The following is a 10,356-nucleotide window of genomic DNA, read 5'->3' as shown; positions in this document are numbered from 1 at the left end:
CAATTTCTTCATATGTATCTTTTGCTCAGTATCCATTTCTAAAGTAATTCTACGTAGATAGTATAAATCTCTTTCTTAAACACTATGAGCTGTTAGATGAGGAAATGTGAGAAAATTGCATTTATGAAAAAGAATTTGAGGCTTATCTGAAATTTGAAGAATTTGAGACTCGTGCATGAAATTCCAGCATGCAAGTGATAACAATTTTTGTGTTTGGTTGTTCACAACTTATTCTTTGTGAGTGTATAACTTACATCAGAATCCAAAGTTTCCATTACCCACAAAAAGTAATCGCAACCTTTAAGTAGTCTTAATTCAGTCATTTTCTTTGTATCTGCTGGTAATCTAAGTTTGCCAAGCTAAGTTTTACTAAACGAGACTACTGAAGCCCTTAACATAACCAAACTAAGATACCCAAATTGCTTCCTAAATGTCATTTATTGAAATATTTGTGCTCCCACAATCGGTCTCATGACATTGCATTTATTGCATAAATCATGAGTAGGAAATATATACAGAAGTGATACTTGCAAACATGAAAGGCATTTGTGTTTGAAGTCACTGCATAAGTTTCATAAGGAAAAGATCTAATTCCAGCACTTGTATGAATTAGTAATTTTTAAGGTTAAAATAAATAATGATTATAGAATAGCTTTATGACTCCTATACTAAAAGAGATTATTTGTAGCTAGGATGACAGCCAAGAGTTCATTTGTTTATTTTGCCTTGTACCTCTCAGCAGGTTTCTGCCATGGGTGACAGGGAAACATGCAACCACTCAGAAGTGACTGACTTCATTCTTGTAGGCTTCAGGGTCCGCCCAGAGCTCCATATTCTCATTTTTCTCCTATTTCTCCTTGTCTATGCCATGATCCTTCTCGGGAACATAGGCATGATCGTCATTATTATATTTGATCCCCGGCTGAACACACCAATGTATTTCTTCTTAGGCAACCTCTCCTTCGTTGATCTCTTTTATTCTTCTGTTATTGCACCCAAGGCTATGATCAATTTCTGGTCTGAGAGCAAGTCCATCTCCTATGCAGGCTGTGTGACTCAGTTCTTTCTCTTTGCCCTCTTCATTGTGACTGAGGGATTTCTGCTGGCAGCCATGGCTTATGACCGCTTCATTGCCATCTGCAATCCTCTCCTCTACACTGTCCAGATGTCAACACGTCTCTGTGTTCAGATGGTGGCTGGTTCCTATTTTTGTGGCTGCATCACCTCAGTTCCTCAGACCATCATGACATTTACTTTATCCTTTTGTGCTTCTCGGACCATTGACCATTTTTACTGTGATATTCGCCCCCTTCAGAGACTATCTTGTTCTGATCTCTTCACCCTTAAAATGGTTTCTTTCACCTTCTCTGGCCTCATTGTCTTCCCTACCATCATAGTTATTATTGTTTCTTATTTGTATATTGTGTCCACAGTTCTAAAGATACCGTCCACCAAGGGACGTCAGAAAGCCTTCTCCACTTGCAGCTCCCACCTGGGAGTCTTGAGTGTACTGTATGGTGCTGTCTTTTTTATGTATCTCACTCCTGACACATATCCTGAGCTCAGTAAAGTGGCCTCCTTGTGTTACACGCTACTCACTCCCATGTTGAATCCTCTGATTTACTCTCTGAGAAACAAAGATGTCAAAGAAGCACTACACAAACTTTTGGAGAAGAAAAGTACTATTCTGTGATTATTATTTCTCTTCCACTAATGAGTGGTGTCTGTTTGCTTTGTACTCTTCTGCTCATCAAAGAGATTATTCTCTTGAGTATTATAAAAATATTATCAAAAGCTTTTTAAAGGTAATATATGTTTTCCATATATTAATTTTTATTTTCATGTGAGCATTGTCAAACCTAAATGTCCTAGATATTGGAGATTATATGGATACTGTAGAAGCATTTTTCATGGTGAATCTTCAGACTAATCTCAAATAAAATTTTATTTCACAAAATTTATTTCTATTTTTATGGCAAACTGCTGTACACTATTTTAAGATATTATTACAGTGGTTAAGCAATTATTTTGTATGGTGTTAGTCTTTAGAATTGGTCCTTCCCTTACACACAGCCCCTGGTGACTCAGACCATAAAGAATCTGCCTGCAGTGCAAGAGATCCAGGTTTGATCTCTGGGTCGCGAAGATCTCAAGAGAATGAGTGGCTACCCACTCTAGTATTTTTGCCTGGAGAATTCCATGGACAGAGGAACCTGGCAGGCTATAGCCGATGGGGTTACAAAGAGTCAGAGACAACTGAGCGACCAACAGATTTTACATACAATCAATCACTGGACATCGACAAGAATGTCCATCTCATTTTTAAAGTATATTATTTCTCAGTTTAATCACTAGTTTCTCTGGTATGTTAAATGGTATTGAAACAAGCAGACTGTCAGTTATTTCTCTAGCAAAGATGGGTTTATTTGGGATCAGCAGAGAATTGCAATTTGCGGTATGTAATCATGGCTAGCCACATGCAATTCTCTGCATGCCAAGGGAAGGAGAACAGTTTTATAGAAGGAAGAGGAATTTGGGAATGTTCTAATGAACAGTCTATGGCTTTTTAATTACTCAGTCTTTGCCAGGTAAGAAAAGCAATCTTCCTGTAGCCTTTCCAAAGGAATAGATCAAAGCTGGAAAATCCCAGCATCATCTCAGAAAAAAAGCCTTGTTCCTGAATGAACAGGTTGAAGGCTAGCCACCTTAGGAGAAGCTGCCTCAGTTCTGCAGGGAACAGGCTGAAGGCTAGTCAGTTTCCATGGAACAATCGGATCTCAAATCACACCAAAGTGTCAAATGAGTACTAGCCTAAAGAACAACACCTTAACCAGAATGTCAGAAACTTTAAACAGATCTCAAATAAAGCCAGGAGGGCTTCAAAGGCAAATAAGGTGCAAACTCAGTTCCAGGAGAAAAACATCTGCAACATCCAGGGTTGGTGAGAAAAACACTGTGCAAAGATGGGCTCAAATGAGGGTACCACACTTGTTCGTTCACCTGCCCTAGAGCTGTTGGGAGTCTTCTCTGGTCCCTGAGGGAACCACTGAAATGTTTACCTGAAACAAAGACTGCCAGATATTTCTCCAGCAAACATGTAAGAGAAGCACAGAGTTGAAATTCAAGGTCTGCAACCTAGGCCAGACACATGTAAGTTCCTGAATGACATGGGGAGGAAAACTCTTAAAGATGAGGAAAGAAAGACTGACCATGTCAACTACCAATTGCCATCTACCTCTATAAGGATTAAATCATATGCTGGTACAGCTGCAGATTTTCAACAACCTCTGAAAGGAGTTAGGGTAGAGTACAGAAATGAGGCATTCTGCGCTCTGGGAAAAACTGGCAGGATAGGTCTTCAGATAGATATTTTCAGGAGCCTATTTGATAAGCCCAATTCTTGTATCTCCTAATATCTAGAAAAGCACTAAAATCCTTCACGATGTCGAATGTTCCTTGTGACTAGCAGAAAACTTCTGCAAAAAAATTGTGCTTGATTGCATGTACTCCCCCTTCAACAAAATCACATACATGTACTGACCATCTTTGGGGCAGTTACGCAGAGCTACCTGAGGTGCTGTCTCCCAGACTATAATCTTAATTTTGTTCCAAATAATATTTGACTAATGAGTCTCATGTTGTGTATTTTTTTTTAAGTTTTGATAGGTGCTGTAGTGAAAAGAGTCCTTGGCTTCTCATTGGCTGTGTCCTTGACAGGAAAGAAGAGCACTGTCCTTCTCATAGGGCTCTGCTCTGTTGTAGGTGTGAAAGCACCCCCCTCCCACCCCACTTTGGCTTTCAACTCTATTTAATTCAGGTTTCTGTTTACTAATTTTTTTACAATCATTGTTGAATTTTCACTTGAATCAACTGTTTTGTACCTGTTCTATCAAGAGGAAGTAATAACAAGAAGGAACCAACATCATATGCATGAACTTGAGAAATTGTATATTGAGTGTGTCAGGCATAGGGGAGTGCTCTGAGGACCTTCTTGCTCATGGATCCTAATATAAAAAAAAAGTGGGAGATAGAGATATACAAATCTTTTTGAGTAATCATTTCCTTAAATGAACCTTCATAATTTTTCCTGCATTAATTATTTAAGGAATATTTATTAAAAGAATAGAAGTCAGGCAGTTGTCAAAATAGAGTATGATCCAAAATTTACTTACTATGGCTCTGTATCTTCATTTATTCCATTAATTTTATTTAATCTCTGTCTAACACGTTTGATCGTATAGTAGGATTAGGTATGAATAAACTTATTCTTTAGGGAATTTATAGTTTAATGTTGGAATCAGATCATTGGACAGGTAATTAAAATCTAGAGATTTTATTTTATTGTTTAATGTATGTAAACAGTAAACATGAAGATTGTAAAGTGGGGTGCCTGAAAGTGAGCTTTGGTCATCAAGAAAAGTCTTCCTATGGTTGCATGGAAAATATATTTGAAGGACGTAAGACTGGAGTTAGCAAAACTGCTTTATCAGTTTATTTTTTTATGGGGCTTTAAGTATGACAATATAATTTTTAAAAGGCTTATTTAAAAATTATAAGTAAAATACACAGAACATAGAAGCTGATTAGTATGAGAGGGATGCAGCAAAGACAGTGGGTCTCATCATTCTGAACCTGAATGATATGTGTGGTGATGGTACAAATAAAAATAAAGCTCTTAGCAGGCTAGGAATAGAGGAGAATTTCCTTGAAAAGTAACATCTACCAAAAATCTAGAGCTAAGGTCATATTTATGGTGAGAGAGCCGAAGCTTTCTTGATAAAATTAGGAACAAGGCTAGGAAGTCCCCATTACAAAAACCTTTCAACATCCAATTGTAAGTCTTAGCTAATGCAATAGATAAGAAACAGAAAGAAAAGTGGTATGGACTGAATTATGTTTTTCTTTTTTTTTTAAAATTTTTTTTAATTTTTTTTAAATTTTAAAATCTTTAATTCTTACATGCATTCCCAAACATGCGCCCCCCTCCCACCTCCCTCCCCATAACATCTCTCTGGGTCATCCCCATGCACCAGCCCCAAGCATGCTGTATCCTGCGTCCGACATAGACCGGCGATTCGATTCTTACATGATAGTATACATGTTAACTCATATTTTCAATTCCTAACCCCATTATTATAGTGTATGACTATAGAGTGGACCCTTGAATACACTGGTTTGAAATATACAGGTCGTCTTAAACACAAATTGTTTTCAATAAATGTATTAGAAGTTCTTGAATATTTGCAGCAATTTGAAAAACTTGCAGATGAATCATGAGGCTTAGAAATATTTTAAAAAATTAAGAAAAAGTTAGATGCATCATGAATGCATAAACTGTATGTAAGTACTATTCTGTCATTTATTGTCATAAAATATACACAAATTTATGATAAAAAGTTAAAATTTACCCAAACAAATGCACAAAAATACTTACAGACCATACCTGGAACCATTTCCAACTGAGGGAAATGTGAAAACATAAGAACAATATTAAATCATAATTATAGGAGGTTGATTGTAGTACATACCGTGCTACTGTCATAATTTTGTAGCTACCTCCCTGTTGCTATTGTAGTGAGCTCAAGTCCTATGAGTATGCACATAAGGCTCCACATGACACTCCATGTGAGCTTCTAGTCTCTCCAATAAACTGGATACCACAATAAAAAGTGATCTCTCTCACTTCTTGTATATTTTTCATCCTGGTTAGTGCAATTCCTTAAATATAAACACTATAGGACTCCTAGGAAATGCCACTAATGATGCTGGAAGTTCTCCTAAGAAGCAGAGAACAGTCATGACCTTAGAAGGAAAAGTTGAACTGCTTGGTATATTCAACTGATTGGGGTCTGTAGCTATGGTTGCCCATCATTTTAAGATGAATGAATCCTGTGTAAGGACCATTAATTAAAAAAAAAGAAATTTGAGAAGATGTAGCTTGCTGTAGCTATTCAAGTAGGCATGAAAACTTTGAACTTTTGTGAAATACTTTTATCTTGTATTAAAAATGCATCTTTTATTGTGAGCAGGATTGCTATAAGAAAGACATATCTATAGATTCTAATACAATTTGAGAGAAAGTAAAGTTATTAACCTAGATAGCATATTCAAAAGTAGAGACATTACTTTGCCAACTAAGGTCCATCTAGTCAAGGTTATGGTTTTTCCAGTAGTCATGTATGGATATGAGAGTTGGACTGTGAAGAAGGCTGAGCACAAAAGAATTGATGCTTTTGTTTTATTTATTTATTTATTTAATTTAAAAATCTTTAATTCTTACAGGCGTTCCCAAACATGAACCCCCCCTCCCACCTCCCTCCCCATAACATCTCTCTGGGTCATCCCCATGCACCAGCCCCAGGCATGCTGTATCCTGCGTCAGACATAGACTGGCGATTCAATTCTTACATGATCGTATACATGTTAGAATGCCATTCTCCCAAATCATCCCACCCTCTCCCTCTCCCTCTGAGTCCAAAAGTCCATTATACACATCTGTGTCTTTTTTGCTGTCTTGCATACAGGGTCGTCATTGCCATCTTTCTAAATTCCATATATATGTGTTAGTATACTGTATTGGTGTTTTTCTTTCTGGCTTACTTCACTCTGTATAATCGGCTCCAGTTTCATCCATCTCATCAGAACTGATTCAAATGAATTCTTTTTAACGGCTGAGTAATACTCCATTGTGTATATGTACCACAGCTTTCTTATCCATTCATCTGCTGATGGACATCTAGGTTGTTTCCATGTCCTGGCTATTATAAACAGTGCTGCGATGAACATTGGGGTACATGTGTCTCTTTCGATTCTGGTTTTCTCGGTGTGTATGCCCAGCAGTGGGATTGCTGGGTCATACGGTAGTTCTATTTGCAATTTTTTAAGGAATGTCCACACTGTTCTCCATAGTGGCTGTACTAGTTTGCATTCCCACCAACAGTGTAGGAGGGTTCCCTTTTCTCCACACCCTCTCCAGCATTTATTGCTTGCAGATTTCTGGAGAATTGATGCTTTTGAACTGTGGTGTTGGAGAAGACTCTTGAGAGTCCCTTGGACTGCAAGGAGATCCAACCAGTCCATTCTGAAGGAGGTCAACCCTGGGATTTCATTGGAAGGAATGATGTTAAAGCTGAAACTCCAGTACTTTGGCCACCTCATGCAAAGAGTTGACTCATTGGAGAAGACTCTGATGCTGGGAGGGATTGGGGGCAGGAGAAGAAGGGGACAACAGAGGATGAGATGGCTGGATGGCATTACTGACTCAATGGACATGAATCTGAGTGAACTCTGGGAGTTGGTGATGGACAGGGAGGCCTGGCATGCTGCGATTCATGGGGTCGCAAAGAGTCGGACATGACTGAGCGACTGAAATGAACTGAACTGAACTGAAAGTTACTACATGACAATGTAAAGCAAAAGGAAGGTGAAGACCTTATGACCCAGCAATCCCACTGCTGGGCATACACACCAAGGAAACAAGAATTGAAAGAGACACATGTACCCCAATGTTTATCGCAGCACTGTTTATAATAGCCAGGACATGGAAACAACCTAGATGTCCATCAGCAGATAAATGGATAAGAAAGCTGTGGTACATATACACAATGGAGTATTACTCAGCCATTGAAAAGAATTCATTTGAATCAGTTCTGATGAGATGGATGAAACTGGAGCCGATTATACAGAGTGAAGTAAGCCAGAAAGAAAAACACCAATACAGTATACTAACACATATATATGTAATTTAGAAAGATGGCAATGACGACCCTGTATGCAAGACAGCAAAAAAGACACAGATGTGTATAACGGACTTTTGGACTCAGAGGGAGAGGGAGAGGGTGGGATGATTTGGGAGAATGGCATTCTAACATGTATACGATCATGTAAGAATCGAATCGCCAGTCTATGTCTGACGCAGGATACAGCATGCTTGGGGCTGGTGCATGGGGATTACCCAGAGAGATGTTATGGGGAGGGAGGTGGGAGGGGGGCTCATGTTTGGGAACTCATGTAAGAATTAAAGATTTTAAAATTAAAAAAAAAAACAACAAAAAAAGGAAGGTGAAGGATCTAAAACTGGAAAATCTACTGTCAGAAAAGGATGGTTTCATAATTTTAGAAAGAGTTTTGGCTTAAAAAGTATCAACATAACACAGGAAGCATCTTCGGCTGATCAAGAGGTGGCAGATAAGTTCCCAAATGCCATTTAGAAAATCATTGAGGAGAGAGGATATCTGTGTGAACCAGGTTTTAATGCAGATAAAGTGCCATTTTCTGGGAAAAAAACTGTCACAAAGGATATTTATTAGTGAGGAAGGGAAGTAAGCACCAGGATTTAAGCCAGGAATGGATAGGCTCACCTTATTGTTTTGTGCAAATGTATTCAGGTTTATGTTCAAAACTGTCCTTACCTATGAAACTACTAACCTCCAAGATTTAAAGGGAAACAATAAATGGCAGCTGCCAAATTTTGGTTGTACAGCAAGAAGGACTAGACAAGTACTCTTTTCTTTTCTGGATTGGTTCCACTAAGGCTTTATCCCTAAATTAGGAAGTACCTTGCTGGAGGGGTATGTCTTAAATTTATTTATTTATTTTTGATATTGAATAGTGTTCCTGGCCACCCAGATCCCCATGAGTTAAAAACCAAAGGTGTCTACTTTCCCCCTGAACATAACATCTCTATTTCAGCCTCTACATCAGGGGCCATATGGATCTTTAAGGCTCATTACACACGATACTCTGGAAAATATTGTCAATGATATGGAAGAGAACTCTGATAGAAAGAGAACATCATGAAAGTCTGAAAGGATTATACCACTGAAGATGCCATCATTGTTATAAAAAAAAGCTGTGAAAGCCATCAAGTCTGAAACAGTAAATTCTTGCTGGAGAGACTGTATCCAGATGTTGTATGACTTCACATGATTTACAACAGAGCCAATCAAGAAAATCATGAAAGGCATTAAAGACAGGGCAAAAAAGCTGGTGAAGTGAGTAAGGTGTTTCAAGATATGGATGTTGGAAAAATTCAAAAGCTGATTAACACAACAAATGAATTAACAAAAAAAAAGATTTATTTTTACCTTTGTTACCCTTGTTAGAGGAGATTGATCCAAAAAAATAGTGCTAAGAGTGATAAAGAGTGTATTGTCTATGCTTTCTTCTAAGAGTTTTATTATTTCAGATCTTACATTTGAGTTTTGAATCCATCTTGAGTTTATTTCTGCATATGGTATGAAAAAATAAACTCTTTTGTATGATTCTTTTGCATATGGCTATCCAGATTTATCAACACCATTTGTTAAAGAGTCTGTCTTCTCTCTATTGTGTATTTTTTTTTCTCCATTATTGTAGATTAATTGAGGCGTAAACCTGGATTTACTTCTGGGCTTCCTATTCTGTTCCATTGATCTATATGTTTGTTTTTGTGCCAGTACCATACTATTTTGGCTACTTTGCTTTGTAATATAGTATGAAATAAAGGATTGTGACATTTCCAGTTTTGTCCTTCTTTCTCAAGATTGGTTCAGCTATCTGGGAGATTTTGTTCCCATAAAAATTTTAGAATTACTTGCTGTCATTTTGTTTAAATATGTCATTGGTAATTTGATAGGGATCACACTAAATCTGTCGATTGCCTTGGGTAGTATGGCTATTTCTACAATATTAATTCTTACAATTCAGGAGATGACAGATATTTGTTTGTTTTGTTGCCTTCAATTTCTTTCATCAGTGTCTTACAGGTTTCCAACTCCAGATCTTTTATCTCATTAGTTAGATTAAAACTGAGGTACTTAGTTCTTTTTGAACCAATTATAAATTGAATTTTTCTTAGTTTCTCTTCCTGATAGTTTGTTGTTAGTGTACAAAAGCACTATATATTTATGTATGTTAATTTTTATTCTGTAACTTTGATGAATTCACTTATTAGTTCTAATAGTATTTTTGGTGGCATCTTCTAGGATTTTCTATACATAGTATTATAACATTTAAAAATACTGATAGTTTTATTTTATTCTTTCCAGTTTGAATTCTTTTTCTTGTCTGATCATCCTTATTTTATTCCTAATTTAGAGGAAATGTTTTCAGCTTTTCAGTCATTGTTGATAATTTAAATCATAAATGGATGTTGAATCCTGTTCAAAGCTTCTTGTGGATCTACTGAGATGATCATATAACTTTTATTTTCAATTAGTTAATGAGATGAACACATGGACTGAATTGTTGATTTTGACCCATCCCTTCATCCCAGGGATAAATCTCACTTGAAGATGGTATATGATCCTATTCATGTATTGTTGACTGTTTTTTTTTTTTTTTTTTTGCTAATAAGTTGTTGAAGATTTTTGCATC

The 10,356-nt window shown here is 37.0% G+C and overlaps 1 protein-coding gene across 1 annotated transcript; it reads left to right on the top strand.

The window, feature by feature from the left end:
• Window positions 1-694: 694 nt before the first annotated feature.
• Window positions 695-1,693, top strand: LOC138438299 (olfactory receptor 9K2-like). Its single transcript, XM_069586471.1, has one exon. It carries the CDS (start codon window positions 752-754, stop codon window positions 1,691-1,693), a length of 942 nt encoding a protein of 313 aa, XP_069442572.1. The 5' UTR covers window positions 695-751.
• The last annotated feature ends 8,663 nt before the right edge of the window (window positions 1,694-10,356 follow it).

Source organism: Ovis canadensis, chromosome 3 (assembly GCF_042477335.2).
Source record: "Ovis canadensis isolate MfBH-ARS-UI-01 breed Bighorn chromosome 3, ARS-UI_OviCan_v2, whole genome shotgun sequence".
Classification (NCBI taxonomy): domain Eukaryota; kingdom Metazoa; phylum Chordata; class Mammalia; order Artiodactyla; family Bovidae; genus Ovis; species Ovis canadensis.
Note: the sequence above shows the minus strand (reverse complement) of the source record. Positions and strands in the feature narration are given on the sequence as shown.